General features: G+C 27.8%; 1 protein-coding gene across 2 annotated transcripts in view; it reads right to left on the bottom strand.

Moving 5' to 3' along the window:
* Positions 1–11,635: 11,635 nt before the first annotated feature.
* LOC117172162 (heterogeneous nuclear ribonucleoprotein A1, A2/B1 homolog) overlaps positions 11,636–20,809 on the bottom strand; it is a 12,176-nt gene continuing 3,002 nt past the window's right edge. The window contains exons 2-7 of one of the 2 annotated variants that reach the window (XM_033359973.1): positions 19,889–20,103; positions 19,464–19,776; positions 16,381–16,678; positions 16,025–16,174; positions 13,836–13,992; positions 11,636–13,085 (exon numbers count right to left, since the gene is read on the bottom strand). In XM_033359973.1, coding sequence (XP_033215864.1) covers positions 13,859–13,992; positions 16,025–16,174; positions 16,381–16,678; positions 19,464–19,776; positions 19,889–20,103 — 1,110 coding nt within the window. In that variant the 3' untranslated portion in view covers positions 11,636–13,085; positions 13,836–13,858. The remainder of the gene's footprint in view (positions 13,086–13,835; positions 13,993–16,024; positions 16,175–16,380; positions 16,679–19,463; positions 19,777–19,888; positions 20,104–20,809) is intronic. The other variant, XM_033359974.1, reaches the window with a different exon arrangement.

Below are 20,809 nucleotides of genomic sequence, written 5' to 3'. Positions count from 1 at the left end.
ACAAAATTTTTTCAAAAAAATAGTTACATTTTCAAAGAAAGCAATGAATTTTCAACTAAAATTGTAAATCTGTAACTGGAATAGTTGAATTTCAAACCAGAATGATGAATTTTCAACTAAGAAAATAAATTTTTAACTAGAATAATTGAATTTTTTACCAAAAACATATATTTTTAATCAGGAAGATTGATTTCGACCAAAAAAATGCGATTTTCCAACCAAAAAGTTAATGATTAGATTTATATTAAAAAATTAAAGTTCAGCCAGAGATGAATTTTGAACTAATATTATGAAACGTTCAACTGCAATAATAGTTACATTTTCAATTTTTAAAAAACAACCAAAAAATAAACCGATTTTGTGAAAAAACATTCCTTTTCGTCCAAAGATAAGACAAGTTTTCAATGAAATATCTCATTTTTCAAACAAAGAAATAAATTTTTAATTAAAACGATGATTTTTCAATTAAAAAAATTAATTTTTAACAAAAGAGTGTAACTTTCAACAAAGTAATTTGACTTAGAAGTTAAAAGATTAATTTTCAGTTAAATTTTTGACCAAAAGGATGAATTTTCAATTAAAATGAATCTTAACTAGAATGATTTAATTTTTGACCGAAAAGATGAATTTTTAACCAAGAAGATTAATTTCTACAAAAAATACAAATTTTTAAACCAGAAGAGATCATTTTGCATCCAAAAATTAAATAATAAAATTTTTAGTCAAAAAATAAATGTTCAACCAATGAGATGAGTTTCCCACTAAAATGTTGAAATATTCAATTGGAATAATAGTTACATTTCCAGTTTGAAAAGAAAATAAATTTCCAGGAAATAAGAAACAAATTTTCAACAAAGTAGTTAAATTTTCGGGAAAAAAAACAAGCTAGCAATCAAATAACTCATTTTTCAAACAAAGATAATTTTCTACAAACAAAAAATGGATTTCTTAAAAAAATACGTACATTTTCAATTGAAAGACAAATTTTCGTCAAATTGTTAAATTTATAACCAAAAAAGATCAATTTTCAACAACTGAAAATGATAGTAGTAGTAGTTACATTTTCAAATGGAGATGAATTTTTCATTAAAATGATGAATTTCCAACAAAAAAAATTAATTTGTAACAAAAGATTTTAAATAACTTTTGACTAAAACGATGAATTTCTAATTAAAAAAAAAACGAAGATTAATTCGCGACGAATAATGTAACATTTGACATTTGGAACAAATTTGAAAAAGAACTTTCAAATTGTGGCGAATACTCACCTGGAACAGAGATTTTTTAAAATTCCATTCCTCTAAAACTTCCTGTCATAAAATAAAAACGATCATTATGCGCTGAAATCTCTTTTTCCAAGTCAGGATTGATGCAGAACGTGACCCTTTTTTTTTAATTGAGAAAATTCAAAAGGTTTTTCTTACAATGGACAAAAAATTAAAAATTCTTTCTCGTAAAGCAAGATCCAATTTTTAATTACCATACCATTATTTTACATCTGATTTAATATAAAAAATAGTCACATTTTTAATCCGTAAGTCAGTTTTATAACATTCAAGGATATTTTACAGCAGGTTAGGGAAAACCTGGAAATCAAGGAATTTTGTTGGCTAGGCAGTCAGGGATTTTAAATCAATTTTAAGTAACTTAAAAAAAATAAGAACTCTTTAGTTACTTTTCTTTCAATAAATTAACCCATCGGTTAAAACCTATTGAAAATTCTAAAGAATTTTAAAAATCTCTTAACAAAATTTCAACGTATTTCAACAAATTTCAAAGGATTTTAAATTTTGTAGGGTTATTTAAGATTTAGAAAATTATTAATTAAATTCCAAAAAACTTCAGTTTTTCTTTAAATTGCCAAGGAATTTTCGAGAGTTTTAAAAAGTTTTGAGAAATTTCGAACATTGAAGGGTATTTTAAAAGATTTTAATACATATATAAAAAAGCTTTTAAAAAGTTTCAAAGGATTTGAAATAGTTTACGAAATTTTGAGTTGACTAACGGATTTTTGAAAAAGACTTCCTGAAATTTTTAATAAACTTCAATAATTTTGAAGCTATTTCAAACAATTTTAGGGGAGTTTAACAATTTTCAACAGCTTAAAAGTCTAGCTACTTTTATTAATTGATTTCAATCATTTGAAGGAATTTCAGAGGAATTTTAAACATATTTTAGGGCATTTTAAAAATACGCCAAGGAATTTTTTTTAGAGATCTCAATAATTGGAAGGTCATCCAAAGAACTTTAAGTGTATTTTTAAAATTTTAGGGGATTTAAAAAAATTCCCAGGAATTTTTCATTGATTTCAATAATTTAAAGTCATTCCACAGATTTTCAGGGCATTTTTTTAATTTCCAGTTTTATAAAATTCGTCGAAATTTTTTATTGCATACGTAATTTGAAGGTATTTAAAAGATTTTAGAGTATTTAAAAAATACCAAAGCATTTTAGAGACTTAAAAAAAATTCAAACAAAATTTCCAAAGATTTTAACAATTTTAAGGAGAAGCTACCATTTTAGTTAAGAAATTTTCGAGAATTTCGGGACATGTATCTGATTTTATGCAATTTTACTGGATTTTATATTTTAATGCATTTTACGGGATTTATCAACACTAATGAAGGGATTTCATAAGATTTCAAATATTTCGGGGTATTATTAAAGATTTTAGGACATTTAAAAATATTCCAAATTGATTTCAATAATTTAAAGGGATCTCAAAAAACTTTCAAGGTTTTGGAGCATTAAAAAAAAATTAATGAATTTTTAAGAGCTTTAATAAGTTGCAAGGGATTTCAAAATAGCTTAAGGCATTTTTAATCATTTCAATAATCTGAAATGATTCCAAAAACATTAAAAGATTGTAGGATATTAAAAAAATGTTAAGGAATTTTCAAGAAACTTCCAAAAGTTTCAAGGGATTTAAAGTATTCTAGGGTATTTTTCTTATATTAAAATCATTTAGTTTTTCTAAAAGATCTGAGGGTGCTTTTAAATATTCCAATTAATTATCAAGAGCTTTACAAAATTTCAAGAGATTACGAAAGATTCGAACGGATTTTAAGTACCTTATTTTTTAGAAATGCATGAAATTTCCAAGATTTTTAAACAGCAGTTTCAAAGAATTTGAAATTTATTAAGTTATTTTAACAGATTTTATGGTATTTTTTAAACTTCTAAGGAATTTCAAAGTGTTGTTAGAAACTTCAAGGGATTTTTAAGAATTTGAAATATTTCAGGAAATTCGAAAGCATTTTCAAGAGATTTAAAATTAGTTACAGAATTAATTAATTTTATAATCAGTCCACGTTATTTAATAAATGTTCATCAACTTCGGCAAATATCATCATATTTCATGTAATTTTACGGGATTTTATAATATTGTAATGAATTTATTCGCAAAAATTAAAGGATTTCGAAGCTTTCCAAAAATTTCAAATATTTCAAGGCATAACACCAAAGATTTTAAAATATTTAAAAATATTCCAAGGAAATTTTGATAGATTTCAACCATTTCACGGTATTATAATGGATTTTAGGGTATTTATTTAATTTCCTAGGGCTTTAAGGGCATGTGACACAACTAAATTCCTATATTACTCACCTCACTTTTTCAGTTCACTGAATGTTTTTTTGAACCTTAGAACTTTTTTTGTAAATAAAATATCGAGCTGAAACTTTGGAAAATATATAAGAGTACAATAAAGTACGTTTAGGTACTGCATTTTGGTAGGAACTTCACTGAAAATTATTTTATCTTTTTTCTGAACCTCGACATTTTTTGAACGTTCCAACTTTTTTTATACATAAAATATCGGTCTCAAACTTTTAGAAATGCAAGAGTCGAAAGAAAACTACTTTTAAGTACAAATCTTAATAATAAAGGATGTAAAAAAAAAATATTTCAACTATCAATTCCATCGGAATCAGCCGGTAACGTTGTACACGAAAATACGAACCCTGGCGGCCACTAGACGAGGCTCTAGAGGGTTCGTATTTTCATGTACAGCGTTACCGGCTGATACCGATAGATTTGATAGTTTAAATTTCTTTTTTTACATCTTTTATTATTAAGATTTGTACTTAAACGTAGTTCTCTTTCGGCTCTTGCATTTCTCAAAGTTTGAGACCGATATTTTATGCATAGAAAAAGTTGGAACGTTAAAAAAAGAGGTTCAGAAAAAAGATAAAATAATTTTCAGTGAAGTTCCTACCAAAATGCAGTACCTAAACGTACTTTATTGTACTCTAATACATTTTCCAAAGTTTCAGCTCGATATTTTATTTATAAAAAAAGTTCTTAGGTTTAAAAAAACATTCAGTGAACTGAAAAAGTGAGGTCGGTAATATAGATATTTAGCTGTGTCACATGCCCTTAAAGGATTTGAAACATTTTAGGGAATCTGTTTAATTTCCAGAAGCATACAAAAATGTGAGGGATTTAAAAGTTTTTATGGTATTTAAACATTCTACGGCATTTTCACGAGCTTCAAAGAATTGAAAAAAATTCCTAGGAATTTTTTTGATTGATTTCAATAATTTGAAGGGTACTATTAGAGGGTATTTTAAAATTCAAAAAGATTCCAAGGATTTAAAATATTTTAGGGAATTAAACAAAATTCAAAGGAATTTTTAAGAGTTTTACAAAGTTTCAAGGGCTTTCAAATATTCTGGGAATTTTAAAATATTTCCAGGAATTTTTGACGGTTTTCAATAATTTGAAGGTATTCTAAAGGATTTTAGGATATTTTCAAATTTCCAAAAGCTTTAAAAAGTTTCAAGGGATTTCTAATATTATAGGAAAATGAAATTGATTTAAATAATTTGAAGGTATTCCAAAGGATTTGACATATCTTGGGAAATTAAAAAAAATGTAAGAGCTTAAAAGATTTTAAGGGATTTCAAACCTTGTAGGGTATTTTAAAAGATTCTAAGGCAGCTTCAAAAAGTTTGAAGGAATGTCAAAGAATTTGAAATATTTTAGGGAATTTTAAGATTTACGAGATATTGAACGGATTTGTGGATATTTTTAGACTACACGGTATTTTAAATAATTTCAATCACTTAAATGCATTCCAAAGGATTATAGGTTAATTAAAAAATTAATAATATTAAAAAGTTGTAAGAATTTTCAAATATTTTAGACAATTGTAAAAGATTCCCAGGAATTTTTAATTGGCTTCGGTAATTTGAAAGTATTACATAGGATTTTAAGGTAAGTTAGAATTTCCAAATGTGTCCAAGGAATTTAAATATTTTAGGACATTTCTGAATTGACTTAAATAATTTGACGGTATTACAAAGGATTTTATGGCATTTTAAAAAGTTCCATGCGATTTGAAAAGATTAAGACTATTTTAGGGAATTTTAACATTACCGTGTATCTGATTGATTTCAATAATTTGAAGATATTTATGGCATTCTTTAAATTTTCAAGAGTTTTACAAATTTTCAAGGGATTAAACATATTGTAGGGTACTTTAAAAGATTCATATGAAATTTTAAGAGCTTCAAAAAGATACAAAGTGTTTATAAAATTTCTTTTAAAATTTTCAAGGGATTTCAAATATATTTGGGTATTTAAAAATAATCCAAGGCAGTTTCAAGAGCTTCAAATGATTTGAAACATTTTAGTGTATTTTTAATAGATTTCAATAACCTGATTTCAGGGTATTTGTGATTTTTTTTAAGTTAAGTATTTGATGCCTTTTAGGGTATTTTAAAAGATTTCAAGCAATTTTAAGAACTTCAAAAAGATTTAAAGTATTTGTAAAATATTCCAAGGCAGTTTCAAGAGCTTCACATGATTTGAAACATTTTAGGGTATTTTTAGCAGATTACAATAATCAGGTTGTCTATTTGAATCCTGGAAAAAAATCTCTTGACTATGCCAGGTATCTCAAGTTTTCTCCAGGTATAATTTTTCGCGAAATTAGGATGTTTTAAGTTTTTCGAAATTTAATTAATTGTACAGGATATCCTTAAATATTTTAGCACGATAGATTAATTAAATCATTAAATAATACGGAAAACCTAATTATTAACCATTTCTTAAATTTGGCTCTAAGGCCTGTGCATCAATTTTTAAACAAATAAATGAATTTTAAACTAAAAAGGATTAGTTTTCAATAAAAAAAGAAGTGAAATTTTCAGTTAAAGTTATTTTTCCAGACAAAAAAAAAAGATTAATTAAATACTAAAATGATCAAGATTTAATTTCAACACTTGAATTTTTAAGCAAGAAAATTAATTTTCAAAAAAACGATTAATTTTTAAACAGGAAGATTATTAGTCTTCTACCAAGAAAGAAGATTTTCACACAAAAAAAAATGAATTTTCAACCAAACTAATGAGTTTCAAAATAAAATTATAAATCTTTATCTTAGATGAATTTAAAACAAATCGTGATTTTTTTATAGAGTTCAATTTTGAACTAATTAGTTTTATTTTCAACCAAAAAGATGAATTTAATACTAAAATGATAAATATATAACTGAAAAATTTGATTTTTCAGACAAAAATATAGATTTTCTAATACAAAAACGATTTTTCAACAAAATAAATGAATTTTCAACGAAATATTTGCATTATCAAATACGAAGACATATTTTCAACCAAGTGGTTGAATTTTAAATTAAAAAATGTAGAGCTTCAACCAAAATGGAAGTTAAATTTTAAACAAAAAAGATTAATTCTAAATTTAAATTATCAATCTTTAACTGGAATAATTTATTTTTTAACCAAAAAGATAGATGGTCAATCAAGAAGCTTAATTTTTACTAAAGAGGACGAATTTTATATAAAATAGATCAATTTTAAATTGAAAAGATAAATGATCAAGCAATAATTGAATAGTTATATTTGCATTTAAAAATGAATGTTTAAACAATACAAATATTGAATATTAATATTTTGAGTAGAAAAATTTATTTTAAACGATAGATAATCAAATAAATTTTTAACACAATATTTAAAGTTGCAACTGAAATAGTTTAATTTTCAATGAAAAAAAATTAATTTTTAGTCAGAACAAACGATTTTTTAACAAAGTAGCATGAATTTTCAGACACATACTTGATTTTTCAATTAAAACCAATAAGCTATTTGTCAGAAACAAAACAGTTGAATTTTCAGTTAAAAAAAAATTGATTTCAAGCAAAATAAATTAATTTTGAACATAGTTCGATAAATTAATATAAAGCCACTTTTATAAATGAAGCACTTTTTTGAAAAAATTCCGACTGAAATTTCCATGTATATAAAAATTCTGTGACAATTCCAAATTTTCCAGGTATAGAAATTTCATTAAAAAATTTAAAACCCATTTTTGAATGATTTGACACATTTTAAAGTATTTTTAATAGATTCGAATAATCTAAAGATATTCCGAAGGATTGTAGGGTATTTGTAAAATTTCTTTAAAAAGTTTAAAGGAATTTCGAAGGATTTGAAATATTTTAGGGTATTTTTTAACAGATTTTAATAAACTAAAGGTATTGCAAAAGATTTGCGGGAATTTTCAAAGGATTTTAGATGCAAATTCAGAGAACTTCAAAAAGATTCATGGATTTTCAAAGAATTTAAGAAATTTTCAATTGATTTGAAATATTTGAGTGAATTTTAAATTTAGAGTATTATAAATAATTATAATTAACTTACAAGAGATTAAAAATTTCAGTAAGGTATATTTTCAAGGATTTAAAAGACAGAATTTACTAGAATTCCAGAAGATAGCAACAATTTAGACATAAAAAAAAAATCAAACATATTTCGTAACGTTTACTAAGATTGTGATGAATTCCAAAATCTCTTAAGGTATGTTAATGAACTTTCAAGAAAGAATATCATCAGACTTTATCAAATTTCAATTGGTTTTATAATGGTTTAAATTTTTGTTTTAATATATATAAGAAATGTTATATTATTAAATAATTTTAAAGGATTCTTGTCAATGAAGAATTAATTTTCTCAAATTCAAGGTCGATGTTATATTTTGATTGCGCAGAAACAAATATATTCAATACAATTTTAAATAAAGAACATGGCTACACATAAATATTCATATTTTTTTATTAAAAATTGTTTACATTTGTGTATCAATGCAGGAAAATGTTCTCACTAACAATTAAAATGGTTGTTTTCAAATAAATAATTCCACCCAGGTAACATCATTAAGTTATTCGTAAGATGTTTTTTGTAGATTAAAAAAAAATAAGCCGAATTTTTTGTTATGTAATTTGTTAATAACAAAGCCTTGCTTAAAAAAACACTTATTTTCATTATATTTGTTTGTACATCGAGTGCTATTGATTTCGGGCGTACTTTCTTTACACTAACAGAAAAAATACATTTGGAAATTATATGTTTTTTTCATTATTTATAAACAAAATATTTTCAACCTAATGAAAATAGGAACCCTATGAATTCCCTAACTCTTAATTTAATGAAGGGAAATAAATAACATAATTCTTTCTGTAAAAATTTGTTTATTAATATCCGTAAAAACATAGAAACTTAACGTCTAATGTATAATACAATCATAATTTGCATGTAATCAAATTCACAAGAGTAGATGCAGAATTCAAATTGAAATAAAAACCTTGAATGATTTTCAAAATTCTGAATCTAATGATGCGAATAGAACTTACCTCCAGCGATGGCTGGCTTTTCGGAGGCAGACACACACGATTCGCTCTCCAAGTTTCGGCCCAAACGGTAAACCAGAAATTAATGAAAACGAAAGACATTAATTAATACAAGAAAACGTAAAATAAGGATTACATTTACTGTGATTTTTACGCGTAATTTAGTGAATGTGAGCACAAACCGACAATATACAAGAAAATTTTATCACATTAAAGCGATAAAAATTTTCAAAATGAAGATATTTAAATACTGTTCAAAGATATTGCAATATATTTCAAAAGTCTTTAATTAAATTATTAATATCCAATAAGTTTTTGTTTATTAAATTTTGATGACTCATTTGTTATCCTGCCGCTATTATTAATCCTACCGAAATATAACCCTCAAACGGTACACTGGTGCGAATTGGTTTGTGTGCAATGTTAATATTAAATATATTGAACATATAATAAACAACTAGCATGTATCACACATATATCTAATATGTGGGGATAATCCGCTACGGCTGTTTGCGTAAATGCCAACAAAATGAAAAAACGTCGAGTGCGAGTTCGCACCAGTGTACCGTTTGAGAGTTAAAAAAGCGAATCTACTATTGATAGCATTTTAATCAAATGAGTTTGAATTTCCTACCCTCAAATTTCGTTTTTCCCTTTTCTTTAACAGTTAGAAATTTTATTTTTCTCACTACTCAATGTCACCTCACTAGGTCAGTAAACTTAATGAAAAAATAAAGCTAATTTTTTCGAGTTTGTGATTCAGTGAAGAACTGACCCTAAATAAAAAAACAATACTAAACTTCATGCACACTTAATATTGGGACCAGAAATCTTGATAGTCTAGTGACAAAAATAGAAATGACCGTCCGAATTTAGTACGCTTATGAGGTATGCAAATTAATTCGATGTCTTGTAACTCTTGGACAAACTTGAAATTTTTCCCGTTCTAAGGGCGAACCTGAAACTTTAAAGCGCCGTACAATAGGTGGCAGCCCTATCGGCTTAACCTCAAAAATCATTCGAGGCCGTACTTAAATTTCTAGATCATTAATATTCAAATATCAGCATTTTAATATTGTAATATTTTAACATAGAATCTTTTATAAACTGAACAAAACAGTATTTCACATACAAATTTATTTTACACAAAAAAATCTCTTCTGCTATGAAAGACTTTACAAAAAAAAAAAAAAAAAAAACTTGAATTAAACTGCTAATGCGTTTTTATCCAACAAACCTGACATTTCAAACAGAAAAAATATATATTTTTTTTTTACTAAAAAGGGAGATTTTTAACTAAAAAATATCAATTAAAAAAAATTGAAGTTACATTTTCAATAAATAAATTAATTAAAAAATCAAAGTACTTCCGACTAAACAGTTAAACTTTAAACCAGATATAAGTAATAAATTTCTTTAAAATAATATAATTAACTTTCTTCCAAACGTTGACTTATGAATTAAAAAAGATTATTAAAAAAATTTTTTTTTTAACGAAACATTTTTTAACAAAAGAAGTTGAGTACTCAAGCAAAGAAGAGTAATTTTGAACCAAAAGTTGCATTTCCAATTTAAAAAAAATTTAATTTTTTTTTACTAAAATAGATGAAGTTTTAAATCATAAAGATGAATTCACAAAAAATAGTTGATATTTAAAGACGAAAATTTGAATTTTTAAACAAGAAATAAGTTTGGGCGAAAAGAATTAAATTTTCAATCTAAAAAGACGAATTTTTTCAACAAAAATTAATAGTAAAAATCTCTAGAATTTTTTGAAGTTGAGCCAAAGATTTCATTTCGTAATTTAACACCAAAATATAAATTATGAACAAAAAGTAAGTTCTCCACGAAAGTTAAATTTGCAACAAACCAGTAAAAATCCCAACTAAAAAGTACGACTTTTCAACCAAATAGTTATATTTTTATTCAAGACCGAAAAAATGTCTTCTAAAACAGAGTACAACCAAAAAATATAATTTTTAGCAAGATTGTTAAATATTCAAAGAAACAGTTGTATATTTCTTGAAAAAAATTAAAATTCTACTAAAACAGGTGAATTTTCAAATTAAAAAAATATTTGAATTTTCTGTTGACTGTTCACGATAAAAATATTAACTTTTTAAAATAATCAACAAAAAAATTAGAAATGTTAAATAAAAGGTGAATGTTCTATGAAAGGCGCTGGATTATTATCCAACAAGACAATTTTTTAACAGAGCAGTTGAATTCGCAACCAAAAAAGACGTTTTTTAGAATAAATTTCTTAAATTTTAAACCAAATAATAAAATTTATAACTAAAAGGGCAATCATCAGGATACATTTTTTCAGATGGCAAAAATTACGCGTACAAACCCCCCCCCCCATTTCGTAACATCAATATTATATATTGAAGATTAAGAAACGCCCTTTAAAAACTGCCTTTGGACGGGAAAAAATTAAAATTTGGGCCAAACTTAGAATACATCAAAGACTAATAATTTGCAGAACTAATAATTAAAAGAATTTTCTTTTTCAAAGCCAAAAACACTTTTTCTATTAAACCTACTGAACAAACAGAATTTGTTAGGACGGCCATATATTTTTTCAATCCTGCGGACATCCCAAAGATTTCAAATCCCAATTATTTCAACAACTTACAATCTCGTACGTCTAAAAAGAGAATCTCATCCTACCTGATGATTGGACTAAACTAGAATCCTACCCAGGTCTAGTTTGTTGAAGCTGCTACCTGCCTGTTATTAGTTTCTTCTGGTTTATAATCCTCCTTACTCTCAATAATAAATAACGTAGGAAAACATAAATCTGTACTAAAAAGACTGCCTGTAAAAACGCATTGCCACCTCCTGAACCTCTCTCTCTCTCTCATCGAAAAATAAAAAGAAAATAAAGAAAACAATTTGCCAAAAAATCCCTCAAGAATCTTTTGAAAACTGCAACAAACTGAGTGACACAAAAGGAGATCTACTACGAAAAAAACAAATAAATAAATTTACTCAATTTTTACACATTTATTCAATTGCGTTGCTTACAAACTACAGATAAAAAAAATTACATTTTTTTTCTTCACACTTTCAAAATACGTTTACCATTTTTTTTTCTGTGTGTATTTTTTCAAGTTGTGGCAACTTTAACTGAAACTCGGATGGCCTTGACTCGGTGGCCATCGGAAAAATGAATAAATTGATGGATTTTTATAACAAATGTGCCCAGCAAGTCTACACTTTAAATTGAAAGACAAATTTCATTGGAAGAGGGATACAGATTCTAAAAGTTTCACAAGATTATGATAAGATTCTAAAAAAACTTGTCCCTTACAACCAGCGAAAATCTAAAATTCTCAACCTTTCAGTTTAATAACGCTATACTTGCCGAAATGATCGATCCCTTCTCTACGAATCTATGGCCTCTTTCTCTTTTAATTTTGCACCTCAATCTTAACCTACAGATTCAATAAAAATTGCTTCAATTGAAAAAGTGACGTGGAAAAGGTTATGGTCAGTTTTATTAGCTAACTCTTAAACTATTACAACTTAAAATAATTCGGTTAACCTAGATGACCTACAAAATGGTCTCGAAACGCTCGTCTGTCTATGAGATATCTTTTTCATTTCCTCACTCTCTTCCTGGTACACCTCCTCTCATCCTCCTCCTTCTTTCTTAATTCTTTGGTCAACATAAGAATCGACTTCCAACGCACGCGCATCATCAAGAATTCTTATCATCCTTGCACTAAAAACCTAGATTCTTACATGGACCGGGTATTCAAAGTCTGCTCTACATTCCTAACAGCATCCTTGAATTTTGTGTTTAATTGTATATTTGAAACTGAAATTCGCACGATTCATGATTGTAATCTAGTTTCATTTAAAAAACATCTGACCGTCGATTAAAAACCACACAACAACAAAACAGTCACTTTGTTGTATGAGAGCATGAGCGAAAGGAAAGATATATCATCAAATGTGATATTACTATATTCAGGTTAGAATACAGATGGCGATTGATTAATGCTGTAGCAGCAGCAGCAGCCGCAGCAACGCGAGACAATCCTATCAATCACTGTTTGTCATTTCTATGAAATTAATAATTAAATATACACGATGGGTGTGTCATCATAAAGAGGGTGGTGCGAGAGCGCGAGCATTAGTCTATATAAAACTGTGGTACACAACAACTCTTTCATTTTTCACAATGTGTCGTCGTCGGGACGACCGTGTACTGATGCTAGGTGCCCAAATTGTTTAACAGGGCATAAACCTCCCTCACTGCAATCTAACAGGTGACGCTTCTCTCTCCCTCTCCCTCTCTCTCTGTCCTGACTCCTGATTGTCCTGCCTGGTCTTTCTTGTTTGTGTCTAGCCTTTTAGCCCTGCCTGCTCCAAACTAAACAGTACAAAAGTACTGACGACTAGAAGACTAGAAGTAGGGGGTCACACCTGAGGTTCAAAAGTCACAAATAGTTAGTGAAAAAAACGTTACTTTAAACTACACCCAAATACTTGTTCTTGTAAAAGGTTCTATGAAGCTTTGTACTAAATCCAAACCAATATAAAACACATAAAAAGCTTGTCTACCCTCTCGTTCAAACAACTACCTAATTAACGATTATTACTCTTCCGCTAAAAGTATAGACGCACGTCCAGGGTTGGGCATAAATCATGACGTTTCCAAATATATTTTTACACTACGGAAAAGCAAAACCCAACAAAAATCACCGCTACAAGTCCTCGACTTGGATTCAATCCTAATATCAAAGATTTTTTATTTGAAAAAAGAGAAAAAAAAACGTTCTTAGATTTAATTCACGCCAACCCTGTCTACTAGATCTATTTCATTATCTTTTTTCGCATTAAAAACAATGGACGTACGTTTTTACAGCCTTTTTTAAATTTAGCTAAGTCTAGTCTCAATATTACGAGGAATAAACTTAATATCCTAGTGTTTGGCATTTTAACCTGACTAGAAAACAAAACAAAACAAAAAAACTACCTGAAAGAATTCGCATGTAGATAACTTTGTAATTGCCTCTATTATGTTTTTTGTTTATATATATTTTTTTAAAGTGAAAAATGAGTCATCGGAAAATTTCCTGCGTCAAAGCTCATGAAGGAAGCATCATTTGTACCTTTATGAAACGGGGAATTTTTCTAGATAAAATAAGAAGAAGAAAAGAAACTTATGCTCACCGATTGCAGGAGTCCAGGGAAATTTAGTATCTTCTTCCGCCACCTCCACCACCACCCATGTTTCCGCCCCCAGTGGAATTTCCGTATCCCTGGTTTCCACCATAGTTACTGCCGCCGCCGCCACCACCACCTCCGCTATTACCGCCCATTGGTCCTGCTGAAGAAACAGAAAGAAAGACTGTTCTAAAATTTGCTACAGTCAAATATGCCCAGAGACAAGCCGAAGAAATAGCTCCTAAATGGTTGATGAGATTTAATGATAGGGTGGCCGTTTTAATTAAAAAAAACTAAATGCCCGTTCATTTACCGGGGTAAACAAATGTCTAGTAGTCAAATGAAATTAAAAAGTTCAAGTTCTTGGAATAAAAATTTTTTTCATATGAAGTACTCAAATTTCGTCAATAAAAAAATTCGAAAAAAAAATTTCAAAAAGGATTATAACTTTCAAAGCAAAAGAGTATTTCTACAACAAAAAAGAGGATTTTTTAACTGTCGACTAAAATGCTGAAACTTTAATTGGAATTGGTGAATTTTATACAAGGGTGACCACTGTTTTAAATAGTAAATAGCATTTTTTAAATATTATTGTTCTCTTAACAAAAATATTGCTCTTGTATTATTTTTTTTTTCATAGAAAATTATTTTTTGTTGTTATCCATGAACCATCAACTAAAGGAGATTTATTTTAAACCAATTATATTTTTAACGAAAAATGATTCAACATTGTCCAAAAGAGACTAATTTTGCATAAAATAGTTGAATTTTTTAATCCGAAAATATGTTTGTTCGAACAAATAGTTCCGAGTTTCAAATAGTTGGATTTTCAATAAAATACATGAAGTTTCTACCAAAAAGGACGAATATTCAATGAACATTATGCAATATTTTCGACACAAAAATTAAATTAAATTAATTTTTAATAAAAAAATTTGAATACTAAATATGTTCCAAAAGAGAGATATTTAGAAGTTTTATAAGATCCGAATTAAATTTAGAATTTGAAATAATTAAAAATATTTACAGTCGAACTTAAAATAAAATGTCGATTTTTGCAGATTTAAAACAAAACATGTTAGAATTTTTTTAAGAATTGCGAAGACTTCAAAAGAAAAAAAAATTTCTTAAGATTCTTAGGAAACTTGAAAATGATGTTTCACTTTGAAAAATTATGGGAGATTTTTAAAGATTTTTTTTTTTAAATTTGTAGGAGTTTCAAAAATTGTAAGAAAATTTCGGTTAATTTTAAAATATATTTAGAAATCCTGAAAAAATGTTAATAGTTCGTTTAAATTACTTGAAATAATTTCAAGTTTTAAATTAATTTTGAATCTTTTCACAACTTCTAAATTCCTCTTTAAATTACTCAAATTTTTTCTACAAATAATAAGTGTTTAATTGTTATATATACGTCAAAATTTAACATTTTCACTTAGAAAATAAACACTTTTTGAATAGAACAATTAAAATGAATTGAAATGAAATATTTTATTTAAAAATAAAATTATTGGATTAAACAATATATTAATTTCAATTCTTACTAAGACTGCACTTTAATAATTTTAAAAACTGTCAGAATCGAACTTGAACAGATTTTTCTTCTGAAAATTCGTAAAATTCTCGGTCCAACAGCCACCCTGTTTTTTATAACAAAATCTTCGATTTAAAAAACTTCTAATGTTTTTTTTTTGTTAACCATTAAAACTGTATTTTAAAATTCTTTAAATTAAAATATATGCTACAATATTAAAAATCTACAATGGAAAATGTTTAAAGTGGAAGATTTTCCAAGTAAGCATTCTAAATTAAATTATATAATAATTTATAAAAATCACAATTTAACCAATTATTTAAAAAACGGTTGAAATCTAAGTTGGACTAAATTTGTATTCTAAAATGTTTGTAAACTGCCCTCGGAATTTCGAGAAAATATTAATCCTATCCTATATTAATTTATTTGAATGATGATTTCAAAATAATAAATCAAACAAAAAGGTATTTGAAAACTGAAAATACGATTAATACATGAAAGTTCAACTTTTTAAATTACCAATAATTAACTCAAGGCCACAATAAAGTTAAACCACCCCCTAAAATGTTGATATGAATTCTTATATGACCAAAAATTCACCAAAAAAAATCAGTACCATTGGGCGCTCGTCTTCCAGGCAATAAAGTCAAAATATCAATACCATAGGGTGCTGATCTGCCGCCAGAGTTGTAGTTGTTTCGGACTGGACCACCTCCGTAGCCTTGTTGGTAACCTCCTCCAAAGTTGTCGTTGCTCCAGTTACCACCACTGTTGTAGCCACCCTGTCCTCCCTGTCCACCCCATCCGCTACCTGCAAATATAAAAATTCCTCTCATCAATAAACTATCCCCCACTCCTCAAACAATTATTTCGTTTCGTTTATTACTCAAATGGTACATCACACAATTAATTAATAATTTAAATGATAACTTACTGGAAAATAAGAAAAAAAGAAACAATATGACGAAGAAACGAAACAAAATCAAGATTATATACAATTTTTGTTTGATATCTCACCTTGGCTTTGAGTCTCACCTTGATTCTGATTTTCCCAAGGACCATTACCACCTCCCCAGCCCCCTTGGCTTCCGCCGCCACCGCCACCACCACCACCTCCATATCCGCCTTGGTTTCCACCGCTGTTCCAGTCGCTACCGCCACCGCCGCCTCCTCCACGACCTCCCCAGTTACCACCACCACCTCCCGAATTACCACCACGAGGTCCTCCTCTTCCACCGCCACCACCACCGCCTCCTCGGCCGCCGCCTCCACCACCTCCACTTGTCGCAGAAGCCATCTCTGCTTTACTGAGAGCCTGCACAATTCATGAAATCATCAAATTAGTCAAATTACGACAAATTTTCCACAATCTGCCGCCAGGGTGTCTTAGACAAATCCTGGAAAGAAATTACCTGAGAATTTCACGTTTTTTTAAAGGTATAACTTTTCATAGTAGGGAGTTATTAAAACATTTCGCATTTTATGAAATAGTCAACTTGGAATATGTCGAATACCATCGACTAATTAATATTTATGGAATAAAAACAGAATTAATAAGATCTTAAGTTTATCACTGGTCCATGAATTTGAACAATAATTCAAACAAATTTTTATTTTCAATTTTAAAATGTTGAGTTTCTAACGAGATTGATGAATTTTCTCCCAAAAGAATTAATTTCCTAGAAAAAAGATGATTTTTTATCAACATGACATTTTATGACGGAGAAATATCACGAAGCTACAATCGAAAATATTTCGGACAACTACAATGTTATTGTTCAAAAAATGGGCTGCAACTTGACTGAGTTATATAATTTTAAGCGAATTTAAATTTAATTTTTAATGTTGAATTTTCAACCTAAAAATATAAATTTTCAAGCAGAGATGAACTTTCAATTAAAATGGTGAAACTTAAAAAGAAAATTTTATCCAAATGGTTAAATTCTACATCTTCAAGTAAAAAATAAAATAAAAAAATAATGAATTTGAAATTTAAAAAAAAATTTGAACAAAAAAAAATCAGTTTCAACAAAGTAGTTGAACTTTCAACCAAGGAGGTGATTTTTCAATAGAAGTGATGAATCTTCAACTGAAATTAGTTGAATTTTCAATTTAGACAATTCATTTGCAACAGAAAAAAACGAATTTTCCATCAAATATTTCAATTTTTAACACAAGATATGAATCATCAAACAAAAAAAAAATAATTTTTAACGAAGTAATTGAAATTTTACCAGGGTACATAGTGGATTGTCAATTTAAAGAAAATGAATTTTCAGCAAAAAAGGTGAATTTTTAACTAAAATTGTGGATTTTTCATAACGATCAAAATTATTTTTTAATAAATTGGTTCAACCCTCACCCAAATAATAGAATTTTCTACCAAAACAGATGAATTTAAGAATATTTTTCCATACCGAAATCTTAATCTTTCAACAGTTTTAACCTAGAATCTTTTATAAATGAAATAAAATCATTTCAAATTCAAATTTAAAAATTTCAAATTTATTATCCTGCTAGTTAAAATTCAAGGACTTTTCCAGGTTTAATCTTGAACTGAAAACATTCATTTCCACTAAAAGAGCGAATTTTCGACTAAAAAAGAAAAAAATTTATAAAAAAATTGACGTTACAACTTTAGTTCTACACCGAACAACATTTAATAGTTAAATTTTCATTTAAAAAGAGCAATAATATCGTAAAAAACCAATATTAAAAAAAAAAACAGTTACATTTTTTGAAACAAAGTGATGAATTTTCAATTGAAAGGAACCTTGCACTGAAATAGTTAAATTTTTTACTAAAAAAAGCATGAAAATCCAACCAAGATTAATTTTCGACTAAAAAGAAAAAATTTCATCCAAAAATTGCAGCTACAGTTTTAATTTAAAATTAATGTGCAAGACAATTTTTTTTAAATAGCTTGTTTTTCAACCAAAACAATGAGTTTTCATTAAAAAACATTTGAATGAAAAAAAAAGTTTTCAACATGAATTGAGTTTTCAACTAAGCAAGATTTTTAAGTTAGAAAAGATAAAAAATTTCAACAAAATAGCTCATTTTTCAACCAAAGTGACGAGTTTTCAATTAAAAATATTTGAACGAAAAAAAAGTTTCCAATACGAATTCAATTTTCAAATAAGGCACATTTTTAAGTTAGGAAAGATAATATTTTTTTTTTAACAAACCATTGAAGTTTCAAGCAAAAAGATCAATTTTCAACCAAGAATATTAATATAAATATTCAAAACTAGAGTATTTAATGTTTCAATGGAAAACATTAATTTCAAAGAAACAAACAAATTTCAACAAAATAGTCAAATAAAGACAATTAAAGCTACTTGTACAAACTTCAATGCTTTTTATTTAGTAATTTCCCAAAAATTCAACTCTATATCTTTTACTTTTTTCTTAATTTAAAAGCACACTCTCGAAAAAATTTCTGATTACAAAAAAAAATCCTCGACATGTCGAAAAAAAAACAATCTTTTTATAAGAAATGTTAAATTTTTTAATAAATTAAAATGAATTTTGCCATTAATCAATTATTTTTTTAAAATGTATATACTCAAGGTGTTGGAAATCCATTCACAATTTTATAAAAAAAATATTAGAAGGACAATAGTTTATGAGTAGACACCAACAAGCAGAGAAAGACCATTTAAAATTTGTTAAGATCTCCTGTACTCGTTTTTAAATGTACAATTAAAAAACTTTTTTAATTAGAGAAAAAGTTCTCATTTTATATTGGATAAGAACTTCTGTCTCCAGTTTTCACATTTTTAACAAGCTTTAAATCATTTTTTTAAAGAATATTTATAACCGGACGCTGCCCTGGAAACAGGTACATTATTTATTCACAAATAATTTTTTCAGGCGCTGTAATTTATTTAATTATTAATAAATCATGGATACACTGACTAATTTCAGAGAATTTATTGCACCATACAAATATTTTATTTTCAGATATCGTATATTTAAAATGAAAAAGTGGAAGTTTTTTGAGAACAGGGAAAAGGGCAAATATAAAAGTTTCCTAAAAATTGCAGGTAGAGCAGACAACCTGTCTGCATTAATAGAAAAATGAGCAAACAATTTACCTTCTTCACATCAACATGTTTTCCACGGATTTGATGATTTCGCTGGAGGCAGATCTTGTCGACTGGATCGTAATCGTCGAATTCAACAAAGCCGAAACCTCGCTTCTTGCCCGACTCCTTATCAGTTACAATACTGACAGAGTTGATTGCTCCAAAAGTTTGGAAGTACGACCGAAGATCTTCCTCCTCGTGATCGTCCTTCAATCCGCCGACAAACAATTTCTTCACGGTGGCACCAGCCTCCGGCCTTCCAATTTCTTGTCGTGGAACGGCTCTCTTGGGCTCAACAACTCGACCGTCGACGCGGTGGGGCCTATTCCGACACGAAAACAAATTTATTTTTAAGTTTTTTTGGTAAAGATTTTAGAACTCTTACAAATTTAAGTCGAATAAACAATTCTGACGAATGTAAGTGTTGTGCTAACCTTGCGCTTTGAGCATCATCAACCATTTGAGCTCTCGAGTAGGTGATAAATCCAAATCCCCTGGATCTTTTTGTCTTTGGGTCCTTCATCACGACAACATCGACAATATCACCCCATTGCTCAAAATGCTTCTTGAGCGAGTCATCGGTCGTCCTATAGTCCAAACCGCCGATGAACAATTTGCGAACATGCTCCGGCTCGTTTTTATTGCCGTCCTACAAACCGACAACAATTTGTTGTGTTGACATTTTTTAAAAATAAAATAAGAGGCAAAGTTGTTAGGCTCTAAAGCAAAATCAATACTAGGCCTCGGAATCACTTGAGAAATTTTTAAATCGTAACAATGCAGCATCAATTTTTAGAATCAGTAGCAAATATCGCCATATTGGATCTTGTGGTATTTTTAATATAGAATCTTTTAAAAATGGACAAAAGGATTTAAAATGCATTATTTTCGACAGTGACTGCAATAATTCTTACAAAAGCTGTCAAAAAATACAAATAACCAAAACAAAATTTGAATTTAAAAGCCGAAAGGACGATTTGATACACAAACGCTTGAATTTTCAACCCAAAAATATGTTATTGATTTCAAATCGTAGATTTCAAATTATTTATGTCTTACGGTCCAATCGTAAATCGAAAAAATAAATGAGTCAAAAAAACATGTTCTTCGAAACTCAGATATTTATTTAATAGAAACAACTGCTTTCAAAACTTCCTGACGTTTCAGTACACATGCGTACCTTTTTCAAAGGTTCTTAAACCTGAGTTGATAGTTTAAATAGTCAAACAGATCAATTTTCAGTCGAAAAAAAGGGAACATTTCAGTCAATAGTTTTAAGAAAATTAATTAAAATTTAGTCATTTTTTGAAGTCTCAAAAATTTTTTTCGAGACTTCAATCGATTACACTACATTT

The sequence above is a fragment of the Belonocnema kinseyi genome, chromosome 4 (genome assembly GCF_010883055.1).
Source record: "Belonocnema kinseyi isolate 2016_QV_RU_SX_M_011 chromosome 4, B_treatae_v1, whole genome shotgun sequence".
NCBI classification, from domain to species: domain Eukaryota; kingdom Metazoa; phylum Arthropoda; class Insecta; order Hymenoptera; family Cynipidae; genus Belonocnema; species Belonocnema kinseyi.
This window is presented reverse-complemented; position numbering and strand designations above follow the sequence as displayed.